Source organism: Miscanthus floridulus, chromosome 11 (genome assembly GCF_019320115.1).
Source record: "Miscanthus floridulus cultivar M001 chromosome 11, ASM1932011v1, whole genome shotgun sequence".
In the NCBI taxonomy this organism is placed as follows: Eukaryota; Viridiplantae; Streptophyta; class Magnoliopsida; order Poales; family Poaceae; genus Miscanthus; species Miscanthus floridulus.
Genome location: NC_089590.1, coordinates 78449091 through 78465133, shown reverse-complemented (window position 1 = coordinate 78465133; position 16043 = coordinate 78449091). Strand labels below are relative to the sequence as shown.

At 44.9% G+C, this 16043-nt stretch overlaps 2 protein-coding genes across 2 annotated transcripts; both read right to left on the bottom strand.

Moving 5' to 3' along the window:
- Positions 1-713: 713 nt before the first annotated feature.
- On the bottom strand, positions 714-9771 carry LOC136491298 (SPX domain-containing membrane protein OsI_17046-like). Its single transcript, XM_066487567.1, is given in 14 exon segments — positions 714-1177; positions 1281-1335; positions 1337-1415; positions 1583-1773; positions 2323-2501; positions 2646-2947; positions 3311-3720; positions 3722-3766; positions 3950-4054; positions 4152-4463; positions 4652-4772; positions 5087-5162; positions 9053-9197; positions 9376-9771. Coding segments are annotated over 12 exon segments (2091 nt in total). The 5' UTR covers positions 5140-5162; positions 9053-9197; positions 9376-9771; the 3' UTR covers positions 714-938.
- Positions 9772-13154: 3383 nt separating this feature from the next.
- LOC136494470 (uncharacterized) lies at positions 13155-13956 on the bottom strand. The gene has a single exon (XM_066490625.1). It carries the CDS (start codon positions 13874-13876, stop codon positions 13505-13507), a length of 372 nt encoding a protein of 123 aa, XP_066346722.1. The 5' UTR covers positions 13877-13956; the 3' UTR covers positions 13155-13504.
- Between the last annotated feature and the right edge of the window lie 2087 nt (positions 13957-16043).

Sequence of the window (16043 nt, the reverse complement as noted above, 5' to 3'; positions counted from 1 at the left end):
GTTGCTGTGCCGGAGCGGAAGCTTTGCTTCAGACAAAATCTACCGCCATTTTATTATTTCTTCGCGCTGATCGGCTGGGAGCGGCTGGCTGGGCTGGCTGGTCATCCCTCTCACATAAACACTGTTCACGCGAACCAGTCAGCAGTACTTCTCTTTCACGTAAACGAACCAGCAACGATACGAACCAGCCAACCTCTTGTTCTGTTGCCACCTACTGCCACCGAGTCCTGGGCGGGCCAGGGCCAAGCGAGGCCCATCATCTATCTAACCATTTGAAGCATGCAGATCTCGCGTGCTCTGAATGGTTCGATTCCGTGGAATTCAGTTAACGCGCCTGCGCCACTGCATCCGGCTCTCGGGTGTCAATGAGTCTGCACAAGGACCCTTGGGACTGGGAGTTTCGGAAAATCAGTGCAGTCAGGCCTTGTTTGATATCCATGTATCATACTCCAATCCGTGTGTGTGAGAGTGATTTCCCGTTCCTCGCTTGCTATTGTGTTCGGGCCCATCACTGTATATAAAACTCTTTCCCCTTAATTGATAGTCAGAGCTCCTACTATTTGGTTAAAAAAACGATGTTATAAAAAATTTCAGTTATAGGTTGTCTTTAGCATCTCACGTCCAAAAAAGTTCTATTCAGTAATATGTCACTGACGTGCTTGTATTGGAAGATGGCCTTGATTAGACAAATTCAAATAACATAATGCTAAAAGACAAACATAAACGGACTAATACATAAGCCAGCAATGGAGGCTCATAGTTCATAATTCTTTACAAGATGAATCTTTACATAAAATGCACTAAATACAAGAAATTTTGCATACAAACTTGATTAAAATGTTTACAAACCATGCTTGAACAGATATACAAACCCATTGTGGGCAGGAACCGTTTTAGCTTAGGTAACATTGCTGTACACTTGTACAGCTACAAGAGCTTCAATAGAGATTGTTGTAAGTGTAGAGTGTTGCTGCGATGGAGACTATGCAGATCACAAGAGATGGGAGAAGAGTGACATTGAGGAGGAGGTCCGTGCCAAGATAACCAGCTGCAGTAATCGTCGCATCTGCAACTACACGGGCCAACGTCCCAGCCTCTGTCGAAAGGAGTCCACCATTGTAGGTCCCTTGGGAAAGCCTCGATGACATTACTCGTGAGAGCAAGGACAGATTCACTCCTGCATGACTCGACATTAGAATTTGCGTGACTGATAAATCAGCAGCGTATGATTGATTTAGGTTTGGCTGTCTCGTACTCCGAATGTATATAAACATACATACCTTCAAGCACCTCAGCAAATACAAATGTGATGAGAGCTGAAATGACATATTGTGGGAATGGAGTAGTGAGGTGTGAAACGAAAGCTCATGATTATACCGATGAGAACCATGACTTCAGATGCCAACAAAATTTGCCTGCAAATGAGAAGGTCCACATTAGCAGTTGTTCATTATGCTTTAGAGTACGTTTTAATTTCTAAAACAATTGGCAACATATCTGCAGAGCATTTCTCAGTTTAAGAGAAAAACAATGTCTAGAGAAGATAAAAGTTTCCTATGTTTTGTAAGAGTACAAAGCTTACCTATCCTCAAACAAATTTGTAATGTAGCTTCCAACAATGGCATTTACTGGAAGAACCGTTAATCCAAGAATCGCTAGGAAGATAGCCACAACACTAGTAGACCAGCTAAAATAGTATGTGGTGACAACGCTCGATTCCGAGAGTAGTATTTCCATTGCGTACTTGAGCATGAAGTATATCAATAGCTGGGCCTGATAAACAGCCAGTTTATAAAGATATGAATACATAAGAAGGTAGCTCCAACAAAGATCGAAAGATGACAAGGGTAGCTGAGCATGTACTGGTCCAAAGAAAAGGGTAGATGTGCATGCAACTTTTCATCTGGCTCAGTTTATTTGACACTGGTTTAAGGAAGCTGAGCTGGCTCACTTGGTCAAGGGTGTGGATGTAAACCCAGACCACCTAGGTTCAAGTCCTTGTCAAGGCGAATTGGGGTGCCTATTTTCTTTTAAATAAAATGCGCCCCAGTTCCTCCTAGGTTGGTCTAGTTTTTCTACATGGTGTGTCAACAGTAATACAGTTATGTTTGCTTGTATGACATGCAGACATACCTACTAGTAACTGGAATGTATTTATCCATTACTATTTAAAGATACAATTTTATTACATTATATATAGTTAATTTATCTAACTTTATTTATAAAAGAATCCTATGTAGACTGTGAGAGTCTTTCTTTCAAATGTTTGAACCAAGAACAAGATAGAAAAATCGATAATTGGGAAGGGAGGGGGAAGGAAACCTTCACAGATGGAGTTAGCAATCTGTATGCTGAAGCAATTGATGTTGCTGGTTCATGAGAGCTTTCTGAGGCTACTTCAGTATCATCATTATCTTCTGAGTTCTCCTCCTGCCTTTGTTCTATACCTAGAAGCAATGGTTGAGCTAGACCTTCCTCCAAGTTAGAATTTCCTTGGCGACCTATTTTCATAAGGAAATAAACATCTCAGAAAAGTTCCTGACAATGGTAAACATACACATCCTTATTGTACAATAAGGTTTGATTCAAGTATATTCATGAATTCAAACAAAACATGTTGCCATTTCAGTGTATTGTTAGCTTACCAGATTCTGATGGCTGTTCGTTGACCAGGGTTTTAGTGAAGTGTTCCGGCTCCTTGAATGTAAGCCACAGCCACAACAAGTAAATAAACCAAGCAATGCACATGACCCATCCAGGCAATGTGCTCTGATTAAAAGTGAGCGAGTATATCTTGAATTTAATCTGGAGAAAACCAGCAAGAGCAGGGCCGCATGCCATGCCAAGAGCGCTAGCACTAACGAACCCGGCAGAGGCTTGTAGCCTCATCTTGAGGGGCACACAGTCACTGATATAGCGACGGTTCACTGCTCTTGCAGAGCCTAACCTGCACATCACAATGTTGGCAGCTCGATCACAGATGCACCTTCAGAAAATCAAGAACCTTAAACAATATAGGCAAATTACTAGCCCAAAGGGAGGTAGGGATAACTAATTAAGTTCTATAAGGAAATGGAAAAGCAGATATTCTAATGTCAGTCTTGAGCTTTAAAATCCTTCATCTCCGTGTAAGCTAGACAGTTTCCATTTTGTTTTGTATTCAACAATATAAATATTCTAGAATATGCCCTCAGCTTAAGGATCCTCAACCTGCATTTGCCATCCTAATAAGTTTCACCCAGATCAATTCTAGCTTACAAAAGTGAAACATAAATGAAGTGAGATAGAGTGAATTGAGAAAATTGCATACCCACATAGCAGTCGTCCAATCAGGAGAACTATTAGTGAATTCAGATCATATGCCAATGCATACAACATGTTTCCAAGAAACAGCATAATGCTACTGAATACAAGAGGTTTGAAGTAGGACTTATTTGACCAGGCACTGAAGTAGACTGAGGAGAACACTTGAGCAACTGCCATCGATCCAATAATTACACCACAGACAGTTGCAGCAGCCCCAAGGCTTACAGCATAGTCATCTGCAGTTGGCACAATGATATATGTATTCACCATGTAAAGGAATGTGTTCACTAGATTAAGCATCAGGGACATGAAATGGTAGTTCTGATCATCAACAAGATCCTCCGACCCACTTTGTGCATCTTCCTGGACAATAAGCGAGTGCTGTCCCAAGAATTGCATAAAATTTGTGGCATGCTGTGAGCTTCTGTACTGCATGGTTTACTTGGTCTATAATAGGGTCCTGAATATATAACCAAAAAAAAAGTGTCACATCACACCCTAGTTCATGTGGAAATATAATTGATGCAGTTCTTTCCTTAAAAAAATGCAGTTCTGAGGTCAGAAAGAGCACCTTTCAAGGTTTTAATTTATAAATTCGTCAGCAAAAATTTGAACTGAGAATGGAATAGTGAAAATAGAATACCTTCAGGGTAACTGCTGGACGATCATAGATGGATACAAAGCTTCCTTCATGATGTTGCAGATATTCAAGGTTGCGTGATAATGCACCTACAACAGCTACAATTCCCTGCATCCGTAGGAGTGCATGGTATTGGTGAATTACTTTATACATCAAGAAATGAAAAGGCAATGGTCCCTAAAAATGCAATATGCATGAAAATTACCACTTGCTTAAAGACTTGCTGAAGCTGAGAATAAGGATGATTTGCACGAGTGGTGACATAATAATCAGTGAACTTGTAGCCAAAGCGTTTATCAAATTTCTTTAGTATCTTGCGTATACCAGTAGCATTCACATCAACAAAGCAGACAAGCTTTATGAGATCAAGCCCGACTTCTCTGTATGCATCATGTAGCTGATAAACTTGCGATATGTCATACTCTTCTAGAAGAACAGTGCGTTTTTCTCCCAATTCCTCAATCCTACTGGCAAGATGGCCTTGTTGTTGTAGCAGAAAAAGCACGATCCTTTCAATCTGGAACAAAGAAATAAATTTGTGTTTTAGCTCACAACTAAGGAAAATGATCCCAATTCACTAAGACTAAGTTTGTCGTATGACATTGTTCCAGTCCCTACAAGGCTACAAGTGACTACTGACAGAATAGACATGATGCTCAAAATCTTATATTATGATAATTTCAAGGGAAAGCATTCTTTGTATACCTGGCCATCAAGAATCCTTGAAAAGTCTTTAAGAACTTGTTCACGATCTTTCCCACCATGCTGGGTCTGTTGGACATACTGCTTTAACATTTTCTTCATCAGCTTGTAATTGATGTAGTATCTAGCAATGGAAAGACCAAAAAGCTGATAAGATTTTTGATAAACTGTTAAACAAAGTGACACTAGCTTGCATTAGTGGGAATTGACTTCATCATTGTAGCGCAACCCATCAATTTGATAACCGCTAGATTTTTTTAATTTAATTATAAAATTAACCAGATGACGATACTAAGGACTGCAATATGGTGATGACTACAGTATGGTGTATTAATGTATTGTATCCTAGTGGAGTGGGCATATATGAAAGTAGAGAACCTTTGCCCTGAAAAGATAAAGGAATAGATCATTTCATGACTACCAAAAGAAAAGACATACCCTTTCCATTCTTCCACTTGATGAGCCATCAATTTCTTTCCGAAATTAACCATCTTGACGTTTCAAATAACAGAATCTGAAACTGAAGATAAAGAATTAGATGTCCTGTTACAGAAAAAAAAAGATAGTACAGCCATATGATGGCACTAATAATTAATGCTATTTTGGCAATTATCACTTCTTCAGGAAAAAGAAAAAAATAATGCTATAATGCCATTACATAAGCAAACTTCTTGAAAGCTACGTTTTTTTGTAATTATTGATCTGTAAGCCTGCTTATATGCTTTTACCAAATTGGTGGTTGCCTCGCCGTACAGCGCAAGGAAAGACAGCGATGTAAGACTAAGGTTTAGCCAATCATTCGGTATGCCCTCGCACAATCAAAACACAAATAATGATTGCTGATGACAGACAATCCTTATACAGTGTTTTCTATTCACTAAACAACACAGGCATATGAGATATGTGACGGTAGAATATAAAAAGGAATTAAAATAATAGATACGGACAAATGTTTAAGGCCTTAGAATATAAAAAGGAATTAAAATAATAGATACGGACAAATGTTTAAGGCATTGTTTAGTTCCTCCCCTAAAGTTTATTTCCTATCCCATCGAATGTTTGGACACATGTATGGAGTATTAAATATAAACTAAAAAATAACTAATTGCATAGTTTGCGACTAATTTGCGAGACGAATCTTTTAAACCTAATTAGTTCATGATTTGATAATGTGGTACTACAGTAACACATGTGCTAATTATGGATTAATTAGTCTTAATAGATTCGTCTCCCGGGTTACCGACGGATTCTGTAATTTGTTTTTTTATTAGCATCCGAACATAGACACCCCCGTATGACACGCCCAAGACTTTAAGTCAATCAATTGATGGACGACAGTGTTCTGGGATCCTACTTCCCAGCTGCGTGCGGCCAACTCAAGTCTGGCGCTCCATCACTTCTCTCTTTAGCTAAACGCTTGTTGGTTTCAGCCAGCCCAAATCAGTCAGCCAACAGTGTTTTCCTCTCACAATAAACCAGCACCAGCCAGCCCAAACCAGCCCAGAAACCAACCAGCGAACAGGCCGAAAATTAGACAAATCTAAACTATTGAATCGAGAAATTCAACTCTAAACACGGAATTTCAAACCTTTAGTCGAAGATTAGTTGAAAAGCTTTAAGCTTAAAAACCTCAAAAGTCTAGCTTAAAATCAACATCTCAATTCCCAAACCTTCCATTTGGGGTTCTACCTTTCAACACTGGCCAGTGGGCAGGTCCGCAGGTGCCCGGGGTCAGCGGCCCTTCCCAGTCCCCACAAGCGGGCGGCGGCGTCGGGGACATCTGCCGGAAGCTGTGGTCCTCTCTGGAGCACGCTGATGCGGCGCCGGCCACGGCTGAAGGCACGGCGGCGCGCACAGAGGCGTCGCCTGATGCCGGAGGCGCGTGCGAGGGTAGGACCGAAGGCCCCATTCCTCGCGCCGAGGCACGGCGGCGATCAAGGGTCCGGCTCGGACTTGGGACCTGGGACCTGGGGCTGGGACTGGGAGGTAGGGCCGTAGTGGGGAGGGGAACGACGACGTACGGTGGAACGGGAAGCGCTGGTCGGTTGTCCTTGTCCGGATCGGACGGTTAGGCCCCACAGGCGCGCGAAGAATCAATGGTGGATGGATGAGAAAATGGAACACCTCACCTTGGAGTTGCTCAAGAGCGTTCTAAATCAATCCTCCAAAATCTATTATTATTAAGGTTTCGTGGAAAAAATCACTATCTAGAGATGCAGAAGTTTATACGTGCTGATGTCTGTTTTGAATATCCAAATGGTTCTAAAATCGACCCATATATCACAGCTGGTTGTGGAGAAAATGACATGGTGTTATATCTTCCGCGTGTCCTTAAAAAAAAAGACAGAGGGCAAAGGGAATACGAGTAATAAACTACTCGTAATACAGCGACTTTGTTCTTTTCCATTACAAAATTTCACGGTGTTTGTTTTTACAGCAGGATGGATATCCAACTGTGGTCAAAACGTACGGCTAGTTAGTCATCATGAGCAAAAGAAATATGGATTCTGTACTAATCAACTCTATCTACTATATAAGATAAGAGTGGCGGCGAATCAATCGGAGATACGGATTAGTAAGTAATACTAACAGTTCTTGCAAAGATATTTTATGAAGATGGATCAACATCAGCTATAATTGACTGGACACAGGGCCCAGGTGTGAGCAATAAGCTCCAAGTTGATAAGCCAGCTGGCAGCAAATGAGACGGAGCAACATCTGACGTGGCAACAAAATTATGGTCTTTTGCTAGAGAAGCTCATGTAGAACACGGAAGTGGTACGGAGGCTAGAGAACTTGAGCCACTTGTCTGTTTTGTAACGGTGTTATCTCGCTCGCAAGCTCTCTTATTGTCTTGAGCAATCGTTTTGAGTTGACGAAAAGAAAGGCAAGATGTGTTTTCTTCCTCCTTATATGTTAGGACCTTCCTCCTTATATTAGGACCTTTACATGTTTGCTGGGAGTTGGGACAAGAAAAGCTCAATGATGCCAAGAATTAAGGGATTGAGCCATGAGGATTAAGCGCTCGATACAAAAGAAGAATGTGGTGAAGGCATGCATAGGCACATAGCAGGTGCACACGCATTGTGCTCCTTCAGATTGAACCTTTGAATCATTTTGTTTTTTGCCTCTTAGTTTTCAGAAGCAACAGCCAGATGGCAGGCATGCGCGAAGCTGCAGCAGCTATAACTGGTCAACAACCCGCTCAAAAAACAACTGACCAACAAACAACCCGAGGCTGCCCTCGGAACGGGCGCTGGTTCAGAGTTCAGACAGAGGTCAGCATAATGCTCTCGTCCAGCGTTTCTCTGTAAATCTCGTCACCGTCTCATGTTTGATCGGATGACGGGGCCGTGCCGGCGGACATGCAAGCCGTGCGTTCGTACAGGGCCCCAAATTCAAGGAGACCTAAAAAATTATGGCGCATTAAGTCCTACTGACTTTGATGTTGCGTTTCTTCCTAGCCTGTTCGTTTGGTCGTAAACGATCGTAAATTTTCAGCCAGAACAGTATTTTTCTATCACACCAAACTAGCCAGCAGTAATAATCCACGATCGTATACGATCGTATCAGCATCAGCCGAACAGACTGTATATCGCTCTACTTGAATCGATCTAAGTCGATCTATCTCCCTGTCTCTCCCTTAGTCCCATCCTGGCTTCTCCTTGTCTCCCGTCTTCATGATCAAGCAAGCCGGCACATGGCATCCATCTACAACAATCCGTCTTCCCCGGCTCTCCTATCTTGGCTTCACTGTCTCTCCATCTCTGTGATCAAGCAAGCTGCAAGCCGGATGGAGGTCTAGAGGCCAGCGCCCAGGTGTAGGTCACAAGGGGTAAATTCCTGATTCCTAAAGACCTGAACTCGTGGAAGGTAATTATCTAATTGACTAATTATCTTATATTTATTGATACAAATATTTCTTTATGTTAATGAATAATTACTCGTTGCTATAAGTAGATGCAGAACTGTTGTATTGCGCAAAACGGTCCATGGTGCATACACTCACATCCGATAAAAAAACCCAAATTACTACTCTCTCTTTTTTTGCGAGGATCACAAATTACTACTCAACAAGTGAAAACAAGTCTTTTTATTTCAATTCTGTTAAATAATTTAAAGAACACTAAGAGAATGATATTGTGTTCAAATAAAAATTATGCAATCACAAAATAAATAGATATGATTTTTTATTTATCGTATTGCTATGTATGCATATATCATTTTATTTTTTAAGGTTAGTAGGGCCTTTTTTAGAGTATAGAACGAGGCCTCGAATTTTGACGCCACGGCCCTATCGGATGAGACGGGCAAGAAAAGAAGAGCACGCAGGCAGGCAGAAACAGGGAGCGCCATCCATGAACCATGAACAGCCAAGGAATTGGCCTGGGTCAAGCAACTCACCTTGAGTAGAAATCTCTCCCTTTGCCTCCCTCCGCGGACAATTGATCTTTCGGCCGGGGATATATAATTAGATGAACATCAGCAAACGCGAGCACAGGTGTGTACGGTACGGTGGCGCCAAACCTGCAACGAAGCACCTTCTGCACTGCACCATAGAGATTGACAATTTAGGACGCTGGGAGACCCACCATCCAATCCAGCAAGAAACTGGGAAAGAAACGCATATCCATGAAACATGATCCATGTCACCATGTGCACAACCATGCCTTGTGCTTGTGCGTGAGTGGTCAGGTGGCACATGCGGAGGGCCAGAGGCAACTCACAAGTGGAGGACGAGGCGCAGGCAGTGCGGGGACGAGGAGGACGGATCACGGATGTGCGGCGGCAGCAGCACAGCAGCGCCCGGCCGGAGGCGTGCAATGCCGTGCTGCTGGCCAGGACAGGAGGCGGGCGGGGGCGGGCCTTCCGCCCGCCGGGAGAGCGGCGGGTATTTATAGCACGCAGGCCCGCTGGGTCAGAGGGTCTCAGGGAGGCGAGAGCCCGAGGGAGGAAGAAGAGACAGATGGCTGGAGCATTTGCTCTGAGCTGGCTGTGGCGGAGACGGCACTTGCGGTCGCGGCTGCGGCCTGCGGAGGTGATGATGTGCTCGCGTGGCGGGCGTGGAAAATTCGGCCTGGACTAGTACGTCGTCAACAGGATCGTCCCTAGCGGCTAGTGGCCAGGGTTTTTACCGGTCTGGCTTCGTGCTCGTTTCCTCTAACTCGAATTTCTTTTCTTTTCTTTTCGCGTCAGGAGTCTTCCCTATCCCGAGCCCGGCGGGTCGTTGTAAAAAGAGAAGTTAAGCTATATGCATATGCCTATAACTGTTCTCCAAGACGGCTTTGGTTACACTTTAGTGTAAAATCTTTGTTAGCACCACATCAATCGTCGTGCCCTACCCACCTGAGCTCGTGAGCCTGTGGGTTGTGGGCTGTGGCGTCACGACTCGACGCGCGCACACCTTCTTTAACCTAGGCCTTGTTTACATGCCACCAAAATTCCAAGTTTTTTCACTCTCTCTCCATCACATCAATTTTTAGCCGCTTGCATGGAGTATTAAATGTAGGTAAAAAAAATAACTAATTATACAGTTTAGTTGGAAATCACGAGATGAATCTTTTGAGCCTAGTTGGTCCACGATTGGACAATATTTGTCAAATAAGACGAAAGTGGTACTATTCATCGGGTTGAAATTTTTTCAGCATCTAAACGAGGCCCTAACTAAATGTATACAGTTATACATAGTAACTACCCATTTAAATTTAGTCAAAACTCCAAACAATTTCACAAATGAGATTAATCTTTTATTGCACCTAACATTTATTATGGGTCAAACTCAATTAAATCTAACAAAGATAGATTATATGTCCAAGTGTCTGTGTATAAACCTGTACACTCTGTTGCAAATGCACGGACATGTTCGCTGGTAAAAAAAAGGATTTGTTCTATTTTAGGTGTCTAAAATATAACTTATTTTTCAGGCAACAGCTAGCCACCACTAGATTAACATCCAACGCACACATGTCATGTTCGCTTCTTTTATAATTCGTACTTTTCAGCTTGTTTTTTCAGTCGAAACAATGTTTTTCTTTCGTAATAAATTAGCCGAAATAATATTTCAACTTATTTTTTCAGCGAAACGAACGAGGCTACCGATACTGGTTTGTGTTCACAAGCAGTCAAAACGGGGAAAGCACGTCGCCTGAATAGACGCCATAATTGAGGCGATTGACACTTAGGAAACGTGAAAAATAAATCATAAGAAAAACCACATGAGCTGTGGGCCCCCGGCCTGCCTCCCGGGCCACCGGCAGTCACACATCCAGATCTGGAATCGGAAATCCAGGCTCCACTGGCCGGGCCCTGGCTAGCGGTAAGAGCCAAAATTTCTTCAAATCTTCTGCGCATTCTTTTTTGGCCAGTTAGCAGCGTCATGGTTGACAAGTACTAGTAACAGACAGAAACAAGACATGTCCCTCACTGCTAGAGCCTCGATCCACCTTCCCAGCTTGTAACCTAGGCCTTGTTTAGATACCACCCAAATTCCAAGTTTTTTCACTCTCTCTCCATCACATCAATTTTTAGCCGCTTGCATGGAGTATTAAATGTAGGTAAAAAAAATAACTAATTACACAATTTAGTTGGAAATCACGAGATGAATCTTTTAAGCCTAGTTGGTCCACGATTGGACAATATTTGTCAAATAAGACGAAAGTGGTACTATTCATCGGGTTGAAATTTTTTCGCAATCTAAACGAGGCCCTACATGAAAAATATCCATGGCACATCACTGAAATTGGAAAGGACATGAAATTAACTTCCGTTACGGTAAACAACGGAAACATTTTTTTTTGCACAGATCCACGTTCGATCGGCCTTTATTTTGCTAGTACACATTTTGTTATTCTTTTAGTAGATGTATGTATATGTTTTCCGCCTTCAGATTCAGATTATTTTTTTATACTCAAAATCCTAGTAAACATATATAGGAGTACACCTTTTCACAAACGGTGATGAGGCTGGAACGAAGAGAAGAGACGAGCCACCAAACCTAGTCAGCATTGATAGGGTGCCACCGTGCCAGAGACAAGGGTCGCTACCATTTCGATGGAAATTCCAACCAACGCACGTACGTATCATCATCGTGGCCGGAGTCTAAAAACCGAGAAGAAAACGGCTTGCGGCTGTGGGCACAGATCAGGGGTCCCGGGACCGGGAACCGCATGTTACCCACACGTTCATTGAAACCCGATGTACGACAAGACAAGAACTATTGGTGGGTGTGTACAGCCATGGCGCTGCCTCCCATCATGCCTCTGAGGCTTTGTTGGGCTGGGCCACCAACTCCGCCCTGCCCGTCCGAACACGCGGTTGACATGGCGAATTGGACTTGGAGAGCGATCGGCCTCGCCGTCGGATGCACTTCCCTTTCTTCGGTTCCATCCGATCCTACAGCAGGACTGCAGGAGCCATCCGCTACGGTTCTGTCTCTTTCCTACAGCTTGTACACATGCAACAGGCCATCAATGGATCGGAGCTTGGACCCTGGAGCACGATAACACCGGTGGTGCCCGCGGCCCGCGCCGTGCTCGTGCGTCTCTGGCAGAAAGCGGACATGCTTTGCCTGGCACTGCGCCATCCGCCACATGGAAGCGGTGAGGACCACGCGGCCCACGCTAAGGTTCTGCTGCTGCAGCTGCTAAAGGTTGGAAGCGTTTCAACAGGTCTGGCTGAAACTCATTCACGAACGAGCGCCTGGGCCGCTGTCGTAGTTACTTACACCCCACCTTAAAAAAGAGCATGCAGCCCAGGCCCGAGCCGTGCCCTGGCCTGTCCAACCTTGCATTTCAACAGGCCTCTCGCGATCGGACAAAATTGGGCCGTGGGCTGTAAACGGCCCGTCTCAAGGGTGAACGGCAAGTAGTGGTGATTCAACTTTGCTAAAAAAAAGTAGCGGTGATTCAACAAATATTCTTTTTTTTTTCTAAAATAAAACTCAGTATGACCACCCCAAGGTTTAGCTATAGGTAGACGACTTCAACCACGCAGGTTTGCCAGCGAGGGTTTTTTTTTTAACTAGCCTAAATTGGCTCAAAAGTGCCTGCAACCACTAGGCTACAAGCTCTTTTTTTGCCAATTTATCTCCCCGAGTAAGCATATATAAGCACTATTGCTTCGTAAATAGATGTATGTTTCGGCTTATATATTTAATTTCCTGTCTGAAATGCCAATTAAAACTGATTCGAGGGAGTACCACATATGCAACGTGCACTCCAAGTGCCGCTTGCTTTGGGGTTAGGCTCTCTTGTTGTGAGTGAGTAACCTAACAGAGTAGTAAGCCACTCTTGGTCAGCCAGAATTAAAAGGTATTCACCTTGTTCGCTTGAACTACTTTTACTTTTCAGTCAATAAACAGTGTTTTTTCCTCACAACAAATCAGCATAAGCTAAATTTTAGCGTAAGCGGATAGGGTGACTGATGTACTCTGTCTCCATCTATCCCTTTTTTCGCCCTGATGATAAAGGTGCACATACGATTTCCCCAAGATCGAAACTAACCAGGCAACTGTAGGAGTATCTTATTGGCCTCACTGCGTCAAAATATATAAATTCTAGCACGAACAACACTTCGTACATAAAGAGAATGCGTAAACTGCACAGCAAGAAGAATACGAAAGTATGCTTTCTTGATCTATTATACACAGCTTATCTTTTCCTCTCTCCAAGAAGGTTGTCAAGATCACAAGGATCAGTTCGGAGCAAACTAAACAGAAGGACCAATAAGAAGGCACCAAAGAACGCAGAACTCTTTTTAGTTCCTGTTCATCTCTGCCGTGTACACTCAAACCGGGCAATAGATAGAACAGAACGCGGCGGGGCGGCGCCACGGACGTCGTCGGCAGAAAGAGCAGAGCTAGGTGTTCTTGGTGGGGCAGAGCGCGATGACGAGGCCCGGGAAGACGTCGTCGGGGTCGTGTATGTGCGGGTTCCGCTCCACGATGAAGGGGTCCCCGCACTTATCGCTGATGCTGTGCAGCGTCTCGCCTTCCCCGACCACGTACACCTCCTCGCACGGCCGCGCCGCGGGGCCGCCCAGCGGCGGACCCCGGAACTGACGACGATACGCGCCGTCGCCCGCGGTCGTCGTCTCCGCGCGGAGCGCGCCGAGCAGCACGAGCGCCACCAGCGCCACCGCGCACCACCACGAGGCCGCGTCCGCGACCGACACGGCCGCCGCGCACAGCTCCGCGCGCCGGCTGCTCGCCTCTGCCTCGGCGGCGGCCATACGCAACGCAAGAACCGCCTGGCCGGCCTTGTCTGCGGTTTGGACTCTGGAGTGCAAGTTGCTTGGCTTTGGGGGCGAGGGATTTATTACTATCTTTATCGAGCACAGACAGCAGAACGGTGTGGCTTTTTGGCACGGACGTGGCGGTTTGGATTGGCGGACTTTTGGTGGCGGTTTGTTGAACGTGGGAGCCTAACGAGCGCAGAATGGTGTACTAGGACGGTTAGGTTCTAAGTACGGTGTGCTAATTGCGGTGGCAGAGACGGAATAGTCTTGTCATTCCAAGTACAAGACTCGGTGGTTACTAGGAACAAAACATGTTCCATGCCTAATTGCCTATGCGATGGTAGACAAAATAGTTGTGAAACTCAGCAACAATTGATTGGTTGCGAGTGATCTACTATGCTAGAGCATGTGATTCAGGGCAGGCTGCAGACATTCGCCACTGAAATGATAGGCAACGTGATGAAAGCCCACGCATGATTAGTGCTGGATTTTCCTTTGCTTGATACCGAAGTAAGTATACTTCAACAGTATTAAGTGGACGCCGCGGTGTCCGCTGGCCGTGCAACGTCGGAGTACTTAGATTTGGAGCAAGCGGCGGAGTAGGGGACCCAAACACTGACCCGTGCCATTCGGTAGGTTCTGTACGTGTTCTCTGAGTCTCACCCCCACGTGTGGCAGTTGCAAACAGTGCGAGTGCCGAGTGCCGAGTGCCGAGTGCCGAGCAAGAAATCTACCCAAATCACGGCCTGAATTGGCAAGACATCCCGGGCAGCCGTCGGGTTCGGGTGACGGGGGGGCAGGCGGGCATCAAGCCAACTCGCGTGCCCAAGCACGTTTCTTTCTGATGCGCCTCGCGCACACAGCAACAGTTGACCTTAATTTTTTCATCGTTTCCTCGCGTCACCTTTCAGTTGTTTTCGTCCCTTGGCGTGGCGTCGGTCGTGTCGCGTGTGTCCAACCCCACCCTGCGTCAATTAAGCGGTGGAGAACAAATCGCTGTTTGGTTCCCAAAAGCCTCCGAGACGGCATGGCAGAGAGCCAGAGAGACACTGGATGCGACGCGACATGATATGGAGGGCAGGGATCGGTGGTGGAAACGGCCGTGCCCGCCGTCCGCACTCTCGGCGTCCGTTTCGCTCGGTGAGGTCTGCGTGCGCTCCGGTCAGCGTCGAGAGTACTGATGCCGAGGCTTCGTTGACAGGAATGTGTGAGGTCAAGTGATGCGCTCACTGGAACAGCGTATACGTCACGGGTAGAGAGATGCACGTCAATTAATGGCCTAAGTGGCTCGCTCTGAACCTAAACCTGAACAAATCGCAACCTTTTCTTCTCAGGGGCTCAGAATTTCAGATGCCGGTAACCTGTGTGGCTGTATCAGGGCTGCGTCTGACCTAATTCTCAACAAGAAATAGTTTTTTTTTAGAAACAGAAATAGGTTGATTTGGGTCCCGTTCGGCTTACCTTATAATCCGCACTATTCAGCTTGTTTTTTTAGTCGGAATAGTATTTTTCTCTCACAACAATTCAGCCAGGACAGTGTTTTCCAGCCAATTCAGCCAAGTTTCAGCAAGCCGAACGGGACCTTTGAAGTTCAGTGGTTGTAGTGCACATTAAATGGGCCGACGAAAGGAGTCCCACAACAAAGAGGATGATCAGCTGCAACAGAGACTCTTCTGAATTGCATTGGCCGCAAGGTCACGACTTACTACTGATCACCGCGCCTTCTTTTTCTTCCTCCAAAAGCTAGGCTCGTTTCTCTCTTGAAAATGGGAGACACGCTTTCGACTGAACTGAGAATGTCCGGTTCGCGAGACAACGACGGGCCACCAACTTGACCGAGCTCTAGGGAAAACGACCGTGATTTTGTTTGAGCTTGTTTGGACCACCGATTAGCACAAGATTTGCGGCGAAATCTAGGCGCCGGCAGAAATATTCTCTGGTTCAGGTTGACAAGGAGAATGTCATTGTCGCAGCTCACAAACTGCTTTCTTACAAATGTTTTTTTTTTTGCGCATACTTACAAATGGTAAATTACGGTCACCAAACTAAACTACGTAGCAGAAATGGATCCAAGAAATTCTGAAAGAGTAAAAGGCAATCCCACCGAATAATTATGTTTTCATCCCATATCATGTTTCATTATTTTTGTTGTTGAATTTGA

What these genes read in the sequence shown, in the direction of transcription:
- LOC136494470 (XM_066490625.1), bottom strand. Translation starts at nt 13,876, where the DNA reads ATGGCCGCCGCCGAGGCAGAGGCGAGCAGCCGGCGCGCGGAGCTGTGC.